At 45.1% G+C, this 16,153-nt stretch overlaps 1 protein-coding gene across 3 annotated transcripts in view; it reads right to left on the reverse strand.

Moving 5' to 3' along the window:
• Window positions 1–237: 237 nt before the first annotated feature.
• Window positions 238–16,153, reverse strand: part of LOC133365785 (receptor-interacting serine/threonine-protein kinase 3-like) — a 30,213-nt gene continuing 14,297 nt past the window's right edge. For 2 of the 3 annotated variants that reach the window (XM_061588015.1, XM_061588014.1), the window contains exons 8-13: window positions 15,175–15,355; window positions 13,719–13,807; window positions 13,144–13,216; window positions 9,480–9,562; window positions 6,244–6,349; window positions 238–2,614 (exon numbers count right to left, since the gene is read on the reverse strand). In XM_061588015.1, coding sequence (XP_061443999.1) covers window positions 2,505–2,614; window positions 6,244–6,349; window positions 9,480–9,562; window positions 13,144–13,216; window positions 13,719–13,807; window positions 15,175–15,355 — 642 coding nt within the window. In that variant the 3' untranslated portion in view covers window positions 238–2,504. The remainder of the gene's footprint in view (window positions 2,615–6,243; window positions 6,350–9,479; window positions 9,563–13,143; window positions 13,217–13,718; window positions 13,808–15,174; window positions 15,356–16,153) is intronic. The other variant, XM_061588016.1, reaches the window with a different exon arrangement.

Genomic DNA, 16,153 nt, shown 5'->3' on the forward strand with positions numbered 1-16,153 from the left:
TTGTATCAAAGCTGTTTTGTGGGGGGGGGGAAAGCATTAACTCATAAAAAGAAACAGGGTATGTTTGAATTGCGGCTGACATTGTGTGTACAACACTGGAAAAACCCACACACACAGCACACTGAATGCACACTGAACTGTAGTGTGTACATAGCCACAAAGTGTCACTGAAGTTAGACTGAGCAGGGCACACATAGAGTTGCACTATGCCACACACACGTAACGCTTGTTTCACAATGCAAAGATTTTATATACTTCTGTACATCCACATTTTTTTAATTAAAAAATGAAAGCACATTAAAAAACCAAAACAAGCCAGGTTTACTCAAGACCCACCACACACACTGTAACTGTGGTTTTTGGTTGTTGTTTTTTAATACACGTATTTGAAAATATTTCATGTGTATGAAATCTCCTTTGGGGGGGGGAAATAAAAACTGAGAATTCAAATTGCAGAGAGAGAACAAAACAAAACCCACTGTTGCCCTTTGGTGTTAGTGCCACCCATGGTTCTGATGAGCACATGTTCTTTCCACATGTGTGGGCTCCATGCACAAAGAGGGCAAAGCACCCCAGCTGTCACTTAAAAACAGAGGAACTCTGCTCATGGGGAGAGTCTCCAGCTCGCCATTTCAAGCAGCGGCATGGGTCACCAACCTGCAGGTGCATGACACACATGCAAGCACGCACGCACATTCCTCACCTGAAAATAGTGACAGTCTGGAAGCGCCCAATGTCCTTCACCAAGGATTGCCCAACCATCGTGAATAACATTGCAAGGCAGTTAGCTCCTCTTGACAAAAGATATGCATTACATTATGGAGGTGTTTTAAACTAACATGCTTACAAGTAGCCTTTTCCTTTCCTTAACAAAAGCAGCTTTGGGGGCCAGGGCTGATCTGGTTTGGGATTGCAGTGTGAGGGAGGGGAAGATTAACTCTTTCTCCCCTCCGGCCTTTTTCCCCAGTGGAAAAAAAAAAGCTCTTCATGCGGCCCCCCAGGTCTCTCTATCTGGCCCTCAGGAACCTGACCACACCCTTCACTGGCCCTCCTTAAGTGTTTTGCCTGGCCAGAATGCCCTTAAACTCTGACAATGCCTCTTGCTTGCCTGGGAAGAGGAGAGAGAGGAGTGTGTAGAGAAACAAGCCTATTGTACAAAGGTAACATAACATCGCTTGCTCCATGCATTTTGCCACCTACTGCTGGCATCTGGACCCCAAAAGGCTGCCTAGAAGGGAATGTGGCCCTCTGTCTGAAAAAGATTCCCTACCACTGACTTAGTGTACTGTTTGGCCACAGCAGTGTAGTGGCAAATTCAGAAGAGCAGGGTTCCTTCATGATAGCCACAGCCACTCCCCCTCCCCTTTTTTTCTTTTGCTGCTAGGTTGAGAATGAGATTGTTGTTAATGTGTTCTCCCACAACAGAGGACCCTAGGAGCCAATAAGCATGAAAGGAGTGCTAACTACTGAAAAGTCTTCTCAATGGCTAACTCACCTCCTTTCACTCTGATTGGTTCCAACCAGCAGGAAAGAACAACCATGTTAGAAGACTCTTCTCAGTGGCTAACACACTCCCCTTTCATGCTAATCAGCTCATTGGGATCCTGCTCCCAAAAAAGAGAAAGGTCTAAGACTGCCCGAGACCACGGACGACTACATCAGTTTGGCCATCAGGCACTAACTTATCCTGCAACAATAATGGGGAGTGGAGTATTAACTAGACACCAGTTGAGATGGTGGGATGACTGTGCTAGATGTTCATGGTATGTCCTGGGACATATTTTTGTGTGGGAAACACCTGATGAAAACACTCGCACCCCCTCTCCCCACTACCTTCCACTTTAATTTTCACTATATCCCTGTCCATTAACAAAATACTCCAGTTTGCAAGCTGTCCCCAGACCTTCATACGTGTAAGGATGGCACAACCATTTCCAATTTATTTTTGGTGTGAGCTTTTGAGCATCTGACTCCCAAACCTCAATCGACGACCACTGTCAGACACTGGGCAAGATGGTGAGTCAATGGGGACTTATCCAGTAAGGATGTTTGGGGAAGGGCTATAGCTCAGTGGTAGGAAGAGCATCTACCTTGCATGCAGAAGGTCCCAAGTTCAATCCTTGGCATCTTCAGATAGGGCTGGGAGAGACTCCTGCCTGAAGCCCTGGAGAGCTGCTGCCAGTCAGTGTAGACAATACTGAGTTAAATGGACACATGATCTGACTCGGTATAAGGCAACTTCTTATGTTCTTGTGAGATAATGTTTGGCTTCAAACTTCCAGATTGGGTCACCCCACCAAGTCAAAAACAATGCCACATCCGGATTCAGTTGGTGTGGGTGTGTGTCTTGGCTTAATTCTGGGAGGGAGTTCTTAACATTCTCATGAGAATTGTGCAGGGAAGATAGATCATGGTACTCTGGGAAGGGGATATGTGAATTTGACCCTCCAAGCAGAGAAAACTGAATTGTCCATAAGAAATCATCCATGCTCCATAGGCATCAATTAATGCTGTTTCCTGGGTTTCTCAGGATCATGTTTAAGGTACATGGAGTTATAGTCTCCAACCTGGAGTCCCGAGATGTCATGGCCAGTGATATGGATTCCACCACCATCTGGGGAAATAAAAGAAGAGATGGTTCTATATCTTCTTAATAAGGGACGTTACCTTCTGACAAAGTAGGTGGCAAACTCTCTCTTTGAGGTCCAGAGGTGGGGAACCTTTGGCCCTCCAGATGTTGCTGGACTACAGCTCCCATCTTCCCCAGCCATTGGCCATGCTGGCTGGGGCTGATGAGCGTTAAGAGTCCTGCAACTTCTGGAGGGCCAAGGTTTCCCCAACCTGGCTTAAATAATTGGGACATGAAAACAGATAGGACATAAGCAATTAAAAACATTGGTACAGGTTGTTTCTTTAAAAACAAAAACAGCCAGGGGAAAATTTATAGGTAGGTGTTAGTGCAGCCTCGGTGCATGTAACAGAACAAGAATGAATGCTAACTGAAATTTCTAACACTTCCCCATCTGCTTCTCAAAACCAAACTTTAAATTTCTTTAAAATCAAAACTGTTTATCAGCATTTCAAACACCTCCTCTCCAACTATCCTTTTTATTGCACATTCATGATGATCTGTGCTCATGAGGCTATCCGGGTGGTCATATACAATCCCACTCTCAATACTGTTTGTGGCTGCAAAAGTTTCAGAGTGGACATACTTTCTGCCGAAATCCTGTAACTTTTCATACCGCAAATGTTCTGGGGTTTTTTGTTGCACTATAGCCTTTCCAGACAGTAATAATGTGGTAGCATTGGGGAAGCACTGCACAGCAAATTAAAGCAGAATAAAGTCACCACTAACCCGTACTATTATGGTGCTAAGAACATGTTGCAGAATACACCTGCAATAAAACACAAGTCTGGAGAAGCCAGGTGGTCAGGGCTAAAATATGTGTGTCAAAAAAGGAGTTAACAGCAAAAATAATAGCAATTAAAAGTTCGTATCCATTTTTTATGTCCCGAAACTACAAACACCCCAGGCTGGAAGAGGTTGAAATGGGCATATTTGGAGGTTTTTTCCTGTTGTAAAAGAGAAAAAGAAGGAAGGAACCAAATATAGGAAAGTGAGAAAAGAGCCTAATGGTGAAATCCTATGTGTGTTTACTCCAATGTCAGCTCTTTCAATGATGCTTACTCCTGGAAAGTGGAAAGTGGAAACAGGATTGCAACTCAAGGTGCATAGAAATGCAATTTATTCAGTGCATTTTGAATAATCCACACCATACATTTACAGCATTCTTATACCACTTAAACAGTCATGGGGTGTGATCACACTAGTCGTCTTCAACAAAGCGTTCCCATTGGCCACACCTGGAGGGGCAACAGGTTGATCCACCAATCAGTTGTGAAATCCGTCTGAAGCAAGCAAAAAAAAAAAATGCCCTGGAGCTGATCCCACCAGGTTTTGCAGTGAAAAGGGATGGAGTTTGACTAGTGTCATGTGCCCCCATTTTCAGAAAAGAACCAGCAGAATAGTGAGTCTGCCTATAGTTCCCCCAAAGCGGCCTGGGAACTGTAGTTTAAGGGTGCTGGGAACTGTAGATCTGTTAGGGAAATAGGACTCTCCAAACAACTCTCAGCACCCTTGACAAACTAGTCCCTAGGATTCTTTAGAGAAAGCCATGACTGTTAAAGTGGTGCAAGAGTGCTTTGGGCTCGAGAATCTGCAGCCCTTCAAATGGACTCTTAACTCCAGTCAGCCCCAGCCAGCAGGGCTAATGGCCAGAGATGATGGGAGACGGAGCCACGCAGCATCTGCAGGACCACAGGTTCCCCAGCCCTGCTCAAGGGCAAAGCAGACAGCAAACAGAATGTTACTTTGTCTTCAGGTTGAGATGATCTGACATGCACTGACTGAATAAATAGTATTTTTGTATACCCTAGAGGCATTCTCTTCTCTCGCTCCTTTTTTCCTAGCTGAAGATATATTGCTGTTTTCCTTCCTTTTTCCAGCTGTTCCCATTTTCTACAGGGAAAAAAAATCTGACATCCTTTTGTTAGATGAGGATGGGCTGTGGCTCAGTAAAAGCGCACGTGCTTTGCATGTAGAAGGTCCCAGGTTCAGTCCCCAGCATCTCCAAGGGCTGATTAGATCCCTGCTGTGAAACGCTGGAGAGTCACTGCCAGTCAGTGTGAACAATACTGAGATGGATAGAGCAAGGGCCTGACTCAGTAAAAGGCATCTTCTTTTGTCCTACGGTCATTTTTTCTTCTTGTTTGGGGAAGGGTCTTTGCTCTAGTCCTCAAATGTGAATGCAGAAGCCTGCATTTCAAAATACGTTGGGTGGTATTCAGTGCTAGTTCTATTCAGAATAAACCCACTGAAGTTAATAAACATGAACTTAGTTTCACTAATTTCTATGGGTCTACTCTGAGTAGGACTTAATTGAATACAACCCAATCATTTTAAAATTATGAAATATTCCACAAATTTCTGCATATTTCTGCACATTGAAGCCCTGGGCTCCTGCTGGGAGGAAGGAGAAATGTTATGTGCAAAAAGATGCCCAGATTTTAAGCACATACACTTGTGAGTGGAGCACCTAGTATTTGTTTATTCCTTTTACGTAAAATATGTTTCTACTGCTGTTTGTACAAAATTTCAGTGGCGTACATATTTTAAAAACTCTGTAAACCCAATAAAATAGTACAAACGTAAACAGGCATACCCCGCTTTAACATTCGCAATGGGACCGGAGAGTATACTTTAAGCGAAAATAAACTTTAAGTGAAGCAATTGTCTTCACCTGTACTGCACGCAATCACCACTAGATGGCAGCGGTGTACATTATTGCGAAGCGCACAAACGTTAAGCGGGGTATGGGGACGTATGGAGCATGTACGTTATAGCGAGGGGACGTTAAGTGAAGCGACGTTAAGCGGGGTATGCCTGTAATAAAAAATAACCTTTTTAAAAGAAGAACAACACAGTAGCAATACCTATGATGAATACAAAGTCTGGAAAATGGGAGTAATATGTCCTCTAAGTCTTTCTCTAAAAGGAAGTGTGTTGTCGTTATTGTTTCCACGCACCTCGGAAAAGACAGCAGGGAGGTAGCTAGTTTTAAAACAGCAGGGCTACTACAGAGAAGACCCTGCTTCTTGTCGTGGCTAATCTTGCATCCCTACAAAATGTAATCTGAAGCAGGAATTCAGCATAGGAATTTAGCATAGGAACGATGAAAAAGCTGCCTTATTCAGAGTCAGACCATTGGTCCATCTAGCTCAGAACTCATCAGATGTTCTCATGTTTGGAGGTGAGGGGCATATGCGAAGAGACATCCCTAAGATAAGGAGTAGAAACACACTCACTGTTCTGCTGGTTCCAGCGTGTCTCCATCTCTCTGTTCTGAAAATGGGGGCACACGATGCTAGTCAAACCCCACTCCTTTTTACTGTAAAACCTGGTGGGAGCAGCTTGAGTGCAGCTTTTTTTTAATTCAGCTTCAAAGAGATTTCGCAACTCATCGGCAGATCAACCCATTCCTCCTCAAGGTGTGGCTAATGGAAACACGTTGCTCTGGTGACTACAATTCCCAGCCAAGAATTCACGCCGTTCAAGGCTGTGTTACTCTGGACATTATACTATTCTAGCTGCTACTGAACTGAACTGCCCTGCTCTGGATCATAGCTGGCTGTACTGCTGAACGACGCTGTTGGATTTTGTCGTTTTGTTTAGGTACTCACGTCCCTGAGGAGCTCCAAGGCTAAAGTGTGGCAGGAGGGAGTGGTCCCAGGATACATCTTGGTGCGGGGGAAGGAATCCAACTTCTTGGTGGGGGGAATAGAATGACTGGAACACGGCACAAGAAGTGGTGAATGAAAGGAAGAGAGAGAAACAGAAATAAATGGGTGGACTAGAAAGGAAAGAGAGAAAACAGTGTCCCTATATGAACCATATTCCCTAAAACAAGGATTTCCAAACTGTGGCCCACAGACCACCAGCGGCCCACAAACTTCATTCAGGTCGTCCTCAACATGTTGTGGATTTGCGATTGTAGATGTGAGATGGCATAGCCATCGCATTAAATAGCCATGCTGATTTTAATTGTATTTTAATTGCTTCTTTTATCTCTTATATGGTATTTTATTGTATTACAGTTTGACTTCTATAGAATGAAATAAAATACAATGTGTAAGAAATAAAAGAAGCAATTAAAATACCATTTGAAATCATGCACATTACACCTGCAACAGAAAGGGGAAAAAAACATTAAGTGGCCCACCAAGATCCTCAGCAGTTTCTAAGTAGTCTACAGGGGGGGGAAAGGTTTAGGAACCACTGTCCCAACAGCAGAGCTTGGAAAAGTTACTTTTTTGAACTACAACTCCCATCAGCCCCAGCCAGCATGGCCACTGGATTGGGCTGATGGGAGTTGTAGTTCAAAAAAGTAACTTTTCCAAGCTCTGCCCAACAGCAGTCTTCCCCAACCTGGTGCCCTACAGTTTTGGACTACAACTCCCATCAGCCCCAAGTCGCACTGCTGTAACAGGAGAAGAAGGAATGCAGGGTGTTTATGTCGACCCTGATGCAAGACCAGCAACCTTAAGTTTCTCCTCTCCTTGAAAGCTTTTTATTCCAGCTGGTCATTACGAGTAAGTAGGCTAAAATGACAACAATAAACACCCTGAATTTTCTTTTCCCCTTCTTCCCTCCCAATCCCTTTTTCCTTTTGTGTCATGTCTTTGTTTGAGACTGTAAGCCCAAGGGCAGAGACTGTCTTATCACTGGCTCTAGGAGCCTTTTTTTTTTTTTTTGCTGACGAGAGGGATACAAATTCTTTTAAAATATATATAATAATAAAATAAACAAAACAAAGGATCTGGAAGGAACCAGGTTGGGGAAGGATGTCTTAAGAATGTAAAGCACCCCCCACACATACACATTTATAACAATATTGCAAACTGAAACCAGAAAATCAGTTCAAGTTATAGTATCTGTATATATTTCACCACTAGGGTTGCCAGGTTCCTGGCCTGAGACTGATCCTGTATCTTTAGAAGAGAAAGTCAGCCAAGTGCAGGTGTTCTTGCAACACTGTAATGGGAAAAACCACAAAACTTTTAAAGATTTGTGCAGGGGGAAGGGAGAATTCCACCATGTGGTTTTTCCCATTACAGGGTTGCAAGAACACCTGCACTTGGCTGACTTTCTCTTCTCCTAAAGATACAGGATCAGTCTCAGGCCAGGAACCTGCCAACCCAGAGCTTGGAAAAGTTACTTTTTTGAACTACAACTCCCATCAGCCCCAGCCAGCATGGCCACTGGATTGGGCTAATGGGAGTTGTAGTTCAAAAAAGTAACTTTTCCAAGCTCTGTAGGCAACCCTATATCACCACCCAAACAATATTGTATTGTTTTCTCCTGCATCTTCTGGAAAGTCGGAGGCCTGCTGCCAATCTGCCTCTCTGGCAGTGGATCTCTCCCATCCATTCGTCATTCATTCTTCCCTCCCCCAACCCCGCCCAATCCATGTTTGCACATCATCCAAGCACACAAACTGCATACCTCTCAAGCCCTTATTGCTAAGTGATGCCATCTTCATAAAAACAGCCCAAGGACCCCAGCCAGGAGACAGCCGGGAATGTTTCGTTCCTGGACTAGTGCCTAGAGAGCAAAGCAGCTCCTGAGAACAGATCAGGCCATTCCTACTCTAAATCAGCAATCGTTGCCTAGACAGCAACCACATAAACCTGAAGATTATAAAACGATGGCACGGCCCAGCAAGCCAAAGGTCGTTCACCAGTCATGTCCGGTAGTCTGCCAAGGGCTTGGTAAAACCTTCTGGTTTGGCCACCTGGAGAGGCAGGTGGAGACTGCATGGTAGGCAATAATACACGGCACAGACTAAGCTGGGTTTGCACTGGCCTTAATGAGTCACAAGGTCATATGCTCCAATTGTCCAATGCTACCAGGGACAGTCAACCAGGGCTGGCTCTACCATTAGGCAGAGTGAGGCAGCTGGGTCTGGGTAGTTAGGAAAGATCAGCAGATTGCTAGCCATTTAATTTATTATTATTGCATTTTTATCACAACACAAGGGGAGCGGTGCTTGTGGCATGTTCTGACTCCAGTACCAGAATTTGTAGGGTCACGGATACTACTACAAGCCTCGATCTGGAGGAAGAGGAACCATTTGCTGCTCTGCCTCAGGCTACAGGGAAGGGTTGTAGCTCAATGGTAGAGCATCCGCTCTACATGCAGAAGATTCCAGGTTCAATCTCTGCCATCTCCAGGTGGCGGTTCCAAACTGTGGTCCATGGGCCACCAGTGGTCCACGAGCTTCATTCAAGTAGTCTGCAGCATTTCTCCATTAAATATTCAAATTGATTTTTAATGGTATTTTCCCTGCTTCTTATTTGTAAGAAGCAATAAACATACAATTTTAGTGATAATTTTAGTGATAATTTCTCACTAAAAAAAAAAAAGAATATTTATTTTATGTACACTTTTCTGTGATATATGCATTTCTGTAACCACTGCTCGGTTGGAGAACTGCATTGCAAAATTCGGATAAGTGCAAATTTCAAAGGGTGGCTGAGTTTCAGTTCTCATTTTGTTGCAGAAAGTGTGAATTTGATAGATTCAGCTTCAAATGTAAACCCAATCAAATTTCTCCTCTATCCTTACCCCGTAGTCCTTCAGACACTGCTGGAATACAACTCCCATCATGCCTGACCATTGGCCATGCTGGCTGGGGCTGGCTGGAGATGAGGCTCAACAACATCTGGAAGACCACAGGTTTCTTTCCTCCTTCCCCCAAAGGATGATGGGCACTGTAGTCAGATAATATCTGGAGAGCCACACACTGATCACCCCTGCCTTAAGGAAACTTTTCTCCTCTTTCCCAATCTCCTACCATTTTCCTAAACTTGCTATCCCACAGCTTCCCCTCCCCCCTTAGGCTCCCCAGTTCCCTTACCTGTGGATAGTGCTGGAATCCAAAGTGGTAGGGCAAACGTGGTGGAAAGGGATAAGTGTCAGAAAGGGGGCGTGGCTTGTCACCTTTAAAAATAAAGCAAGCAAAGGAATGAACCTTTCCCCTTTTTTAAAGTAATAAAGTTTCTCATGCTAGACAATGTGGTGTCCTCCGGCTATTGTGGAACTACAACTCCCATCATCCATGACCATTGCCACCCATGCTGGCTGGGGATGATGGGCGTTGTAGTCCAAAACACCTGGAGGAAACCACGTTGACCACTCCTGTGCTAGACCATTATTAGCCCTTGTGACGACTCCCCCATTGAGAGTTGAGTGCAGGGGAGAGGGGATTCAGGTGAACCCCCTCCTTGCACACTGAAAGCACATGTGAGGTTTAGCCATCATGCCCAGTGGTCACACACAAATGCCATGCATCCAGCATCCATGTGAACAGCCTGTACGTGCATCCCAATGCATATTCATAGGGATCCTCTCCATGAGGGGAAATCTTGATTCTCTCAGGATTCTCCCTCATGGAGGGGAGCCCTATGCACAAACATGGATGCTAGTGAGGAAGCAGTGTGTGGCCAACCAGCGAGTAGGGATGGGGTTCGCTGCCTAGTTCTGATCTGCTTGTATTCCGATAGTCTGTCGTTCAATCCCAATCCACCTTTTTTTTTGTTCCTGCTTGCTTTGGCACTTGCCAATTCAATTCCCCCCTTTTTTTGGTGGTGAAAAAATTTACGTAATTTTTAACATACATGTTTATGTAAATCCACAGAAGTTAAATGGATAATAGCGATTGTAATTACAAAGATAATTACATAAAATTAGGGGGGAGTTAAAAAACCAGCCATGCCGATTATAGCCACAGCCCGCCGCAAGAAATCAGTGCCGGTCCGAAAAGACGTCAAACTGCCGGATTCAGTCAAAATCCAGTATTAAGTCCGATTTAGCAGATATTTTCCCCCGTCCCTCCCAGCGAGTCAGTAGCAGTCTGGGAAGGGAGCTGGCCATCAGCACTCCCATCAGAACTCTCACATGTGTGCTTTCATCTGGATTTCCCTTTTTCTCATTGTCAGGAGTTCATGACTTGAAGAATAAAGGTTCTCCCTCCCCCAATCTCTCCCTTCACTGGCACTCAAACTCATTATACATAAAAAGGTTCTGCTGTATGCTGGAATAGAAAAACACCTCAGCCCTACTGGCTTCTCTGCTCTACTGCTGAACCCAAGTAGGGGGATTAGGTCATGCTTGTAGGCTTCACGCAAGCATCTGCTTGGCTACCGTGAGAACAGGACGCTGGACTAGATAGCGCTTTTCTCTGATCCAGCAAGGTTATTCTTATGTTCTCAGGGACAAAGAGTTCCCAATCTATAAGGGGGGTGGGGCAGAATGAGGCTCTCTAGGCCTCTCTTTCTAGCCCTTGGCAGTCTTCTCAGGCCACACCCCCTCTTCCCAGGCCACACCCCTTGCTGGACCTGCTTTGTACCCTGAGTGTTTTTGCTGTGTTGGTATGTGTCCCTGAATTCTGATAATGCCTCTTGCTTGTCTGGATGGAGGACAAGGCGGCAATGAGTGTGTGTAGAAACTAGTCCACCGTACAAAGGTAAAATTTACATTAATTGCTCCACCCACTTTTGCCTCTGGGCCAATCTCCCATTGGTTATGTGGCCCTCAGAAAGTTGCCCAGAAGGGAATGTGGCCCTTGGGCTGCACAAGGTTCCCCACCTCTGATCTACAAAGGCTCACTGTATTCCCCGGATAGAAAGCCCCAAATCATTCCTCAGTGTGGGGAAAAAAAACATTCACAACCTGCCATGCCTTGTTTTGGTCAGTCAGAATCTCCCATGCTGCCATCCCTTCCTCTTTCCTCCCTCCTTTCCCTCAAATTAGAGTAAAACTGTTGTATGGGAAAATTCAGGGCTGGAGACAAGAACAGACTTTTGTCATGCAACACACAATTTGTGGGATTTGTTGCCACAAGATGAGGTGATGGTCATTTGCTTAGGCAGGGCTTCAAAATTCACTCTGGAGCATTGTGGGTAAAAAAGAAGCAGTGGAGCATTGTGGGTATAAAAAACCCCAAACGCTTGTTGCCAAATCTGGGAGCATGACAACTGCCACTAAATTTATCCCCCACTTTGCCCCTGTTCATGCCCTTCCCCCTCACAGCAGTCTCTGAAAAATCCCCCCCCCAGCAACTTCACAGCCTAAGGGTGGTAAAGTTGCCGGTGGCAGCATTTCAGGCCCTAGCTGTCAAAAATGTCACTTCCAAATATTGCCCTTAAAGAGCACAGAATTCTAATTCTGGGCTCCTTTGAGAGGAAGGGGGACAGAAATTTAATAAAATAAATAAAAATAAAACGATTCCCATCCATCCCCAGTCGTTATTCTCTGAGCCATTTCCACCTCTTTGAAATCCACTTTTTATTAAGGGGAAGCGCTCAGCTCCACTTAATTATCTGAAAGGGAGCAAAAAGCCACCGCTGACACAACAGTGACATCCTGGGGACTGCAGTGATAATTACCATGACAGCAGCCAGCCAGCCAACCTAGCGGGATGATGACAGATGTACTTCCCACTAGGAGCAGGTGTGGGAGATTTTTTTTCCTTTCTCTCTGATGTTGGGTGAGCTTCTGCTCCTCCCCACCATCGCTCATCTAAGGATACACATATCATCTGGCTCTAACATAGTTTTTTACAGCTCTCCCATTCACTGGACGAGCTTTTGGCTTTTGAAAGCCTTTTTTTCAGGATTAAAATGTTTATTTAGCACTCTTTTTCTCCAAACCCTTGCTCCCCTCCCGCAACTCATGTATTCAAGTCTATATATTTTAAACCCTGCTCTAGTTGTGGCCCCATCTGCACTATACATTTAAAACAGTATCACACCACTTTAAACAGTCAGGGCTTCCTGGTGTGTGTGTGTGTGTGTGTGTGAAAGAGTGAGTGAGACCAGCCAATTTTGTGCTCTACAGGAGCAGTTAGCTTGTGTGTGTGTGAGAAGAATTAGATCACTTTGGAAGTCTGTACAGTATGTGCAAATGAGGTGAGCATGGTTCTACAGTGGATTAAGTGCTCAAGGATGGTATGTTTGTGTCTGTCTTCACTCCCTGTCCCTTTAACACATGGGTGGGGAATCTCAGCCCTGAATACAGCCCTCCAGGCCTCTCTACCTGACCCTTGGGATTCTCCCTACGCTATGTTTCCTCCTCAGGCCACAACCCCTCTCCCCAGGCCACCATCTGGGAAGCAACTGGTTAGCCACTATGAGAACAGGATGCTGGACTAGATAGGCCACTGGCCTGACCCAGTAGGGTTCCTCTTGTGTAACTCTCACTGGGCCTAATCCGCAACCTCCTCAAGTTCTTTCACATGGCTGGAGTGCGTCCTTGAACTGTGATAACGTGAGATGATAGCTCGAGAGGCATGTGTCTGAGGGGGGTAGAAACATTTGGCTTTTGCATAGCTGGAATAAAGCCTACTGTTCAAAGTTAAGACTCGCATGCTTTGCTCCACTCAGTTTTTGCCTTTGGCCCTACCCACTACTGGCATCCAACCCTGGAAGGTTGCCTTGTAGGGAATTTGTCCCTCGGGGTGAAAAAGGTTCCCCATCTCAGCCGTAAGAGAAAGTGGGCCACTGGAGAGAGAGAAGAAGTACCTGTAGGCCCGGTCCGATTTCGCATCTTCACCTCTGCATTATGAGGCATTTCACCTCCTGGGCCCTGGGCTCCCTTGAAGAGTAAAGCATTAATGTAAATGGAGGTAGCGCCACACTCAAGCCCCCTAAGCATTCTGTTTGCACTAGTGGCTTGCAGGAACCAAATTATATTAGCTGTCTGAATACAAGCAACACTGTAATCTTCCTTCCCAGGTTCCCAGCCCAGAAAGGGCAGGTGTCATGGTCAATCTTTCCAAGATGAGTTGGCATGGCAGGTGCCATCTTGAATTCTTCTCTGAAAGCAGAGCTGGATCAAACATGTGTGTGCAAGGGATACCAGCCAACCACGCCATTTGGCTTGATAAGAGCTCTAACAGAAGCTAATTCAGAGCTGGCAGCCCTTCATAACCCATCCCTTGCTGAGCTCTCATTGCACATTTGTCTCTCGCTAGTTCCCATAGCAATCCCAATCAGTGGCTTCCCACTGAAGCCCCCAGCTTGTTCTTCCTGTTGCCTATGTTTCTCCAGTCCATCTGCCCAGCCTCAGCAGGTAACATCAATAGCAATATCCTTACTTTCCTGATGCAGGCACTGCGACTGCGTTGAAGCCCAGAACATTTCCCTTCTCGGTCTCTTTTGAAAAAAGTTTCCCTGGGTACAGCCTCTGAAAGAAGAGAGAGGGGAAAAGTCAAGTGTACACACAGATTAGGGATGGGATCCGTTGGCTGGTGCCAGCTTGAAAGCATTCCATGGACTCAACAGGCTGGTATCAATTCGAGTTTGTTCTTTATCTACTAGTCGCTGCTTTTACCAATCTATTTCTGTTTCCCTCGCAAAAAAATTGATATTAATATCGATATTTTATTGATATTTATTTTCAAAATATTAGTATTTCCTTGAAAATTATCAATATTTCAAAATATCGATAATTTTCAAGGAAATATTTATATATTGAAAGGAAATATTGATAAATCAAAGGAAATATCAATAAAATTATCATTCTTAATATCAATATTTTAAAGGCAGGTTTTTTTTAAAAAAAATACTTTTTTTAAAATAGCTGCAGAAAATTGCTACATAAAAATCCAGTGCACAATGCTAGAGAATAAGCAAATTAATGGCAATGCAGATTAAGAAGGAAGAAACTGATAGCCACAGACAGGGCACACTGAGATTAGGGGTGCTGTTTGCCTTAATGGACACACACTACACACCTCATTCACACACACTACACACACACACACACACCTCAGCTCCAGAGCTTTTAATAGGACTGAGCTAAAATGCTTCCCCTCCCTAAAATGTGTTGCCTTGTTCATAAAGTGCAAAATTAGGGAACATTTTTGGCAATGGGGAAGGTATGGATGGTGTGAAGCATTGTGCCAACTTACTGAAGTGTCAGTAACAATCCAAGTCAGAGAGAGGGCAATTATTCCTGCCCTCACTCTGGAGCCTCATGGGGGGAGAAAGCATCTGCTAGCAACCAGCAGGTGCCCTATCTTTAGGCAGAAGAAGAGAGACACCTCAGAACCTGATTTTTATTCTCATGAAAGAGCAGCCAGTTGCTTAAGTTATTATTGTTGTATTGTTGCAGTCGGGGAGAGGCGCTTGTGAGATTGGCTTTCTCAGGTGCCAAAATAACTGGCTAGCCTTGGTCCTTAGGCACTCTCCACTTTGACTTGGCGGTGGGGAGGGGGCGCTGTTTGCTGTTCCACCACAGACAGCAAAATGTCACAGCAACCAGGAGGGCTACTGTTGCCTCAACCCTCCATGTCTGTGAAATGGGGTGGTGGTGGCAGCCAACCCCCCCCCCAAAAAAATACGAAGGAGGTGGATTTATGAAAACCTTAGGCCCTTCCCTGGAGCCCCCACTTTTGAGCCAATTAGTTCAGTAACTCTGATAACAATTATTTTTGACTTCCATGCTCTTATTCATCTTAGCAGGATTTGTGCCAAAGTTCTCCTCAGCTAATTTCAGTCTCAGAAGCAGACAAGCTGTAAAGCCCCAGTTCACAAACTCCACGCACTCACCATTTTGTCTGGATGGAGGTTCTGTCAGATGAAAAGTCGCAAAACGTTCCTCTAATCCAGAGGAAGAGGTTAGCGGAGGCTGGTATACCAACTCTGGTATCTGATGGGCAGAACTGGCTCCCCGAAGTATCAGACCTGAATTGACCCTGGTTTCCTTTGAAAGAGAGCTCTCCATTCGCACCTTTGAATGAAACCAGAGCAGGGGGTGGGTGGGAACAGCACTACTGCGTTCATTGTTTCATTGATTAAACTGCTGTTTTAACAGTTGAAGGATAACTTTGCAAAATGTCAAAGAAAGTGTTTTTGGAAGATTCCTACTGAGGGAAGGAGACAATCTCGCAGGCAGGGGTAGCCATCAGGGAGGCCTCCAAATGTTGCTGGAGTAAAACAATCTTCCCTGACAATCAGCCATGTAGGTTGGGGACTGGTGGGAACTGGAGTCCAGGCCACAGATCTCCCATCCCTGGACTTAGATGGACCTTTGCTCTCAAAACAGCCCAAATAGCAAGGCTCTGTTTGATTTTAAATCGCTTTTCTTTTTGTTACTTCCCCAGGATTAAAGATGATGCAGGTGTTCAAATGTGGGGGGCTCAATGCATACACACACACATACCCCTCTTCCCCAATAAGGGAAGGGGAGTTGTAGGTGGTGGAGAGGGCTCCCATCAACACTGGAAGGCCTTGCAAGTGAGCTACCAGGTCCAATTCAAGGTGTTAATGCTAGCGTGAAAAAACCTAAATGGCTTAGGACCAAGTACCTAAAAGAGCACCTCCACCATTATCAACCATTTTGTGCCTTACAGTCAGGCAGAAGAGGCTCTATTGGTGCTGACCCATGACAGGGCCTTCTCGGTGGCAGTTCCTCGTCTGTAGAACACCCTCCCTGCTGAGGTGCGTCTGTCTCCCTCATTCTTAACATTCGGGGGAAGTTTATAACATTCTTGTTCGCCCAGGCAGAAAGATACTGTTCCTGGTAACC

Source organism: Rhineura floridana, chromosome 11, assembly GCF_030035675.1.
Source record: "Rhineura floridana isolate rRhiFlo1 chromosome 11, rRhiFlo1.hap2, whole genome shotgun sequence".
Classification (NCBI taxonomy): Eukaryota; Metazoa; Chordata; class Lepidosauria; order Squamata; family Rhineuridae; genus Rhineura; species Rhineura floridana.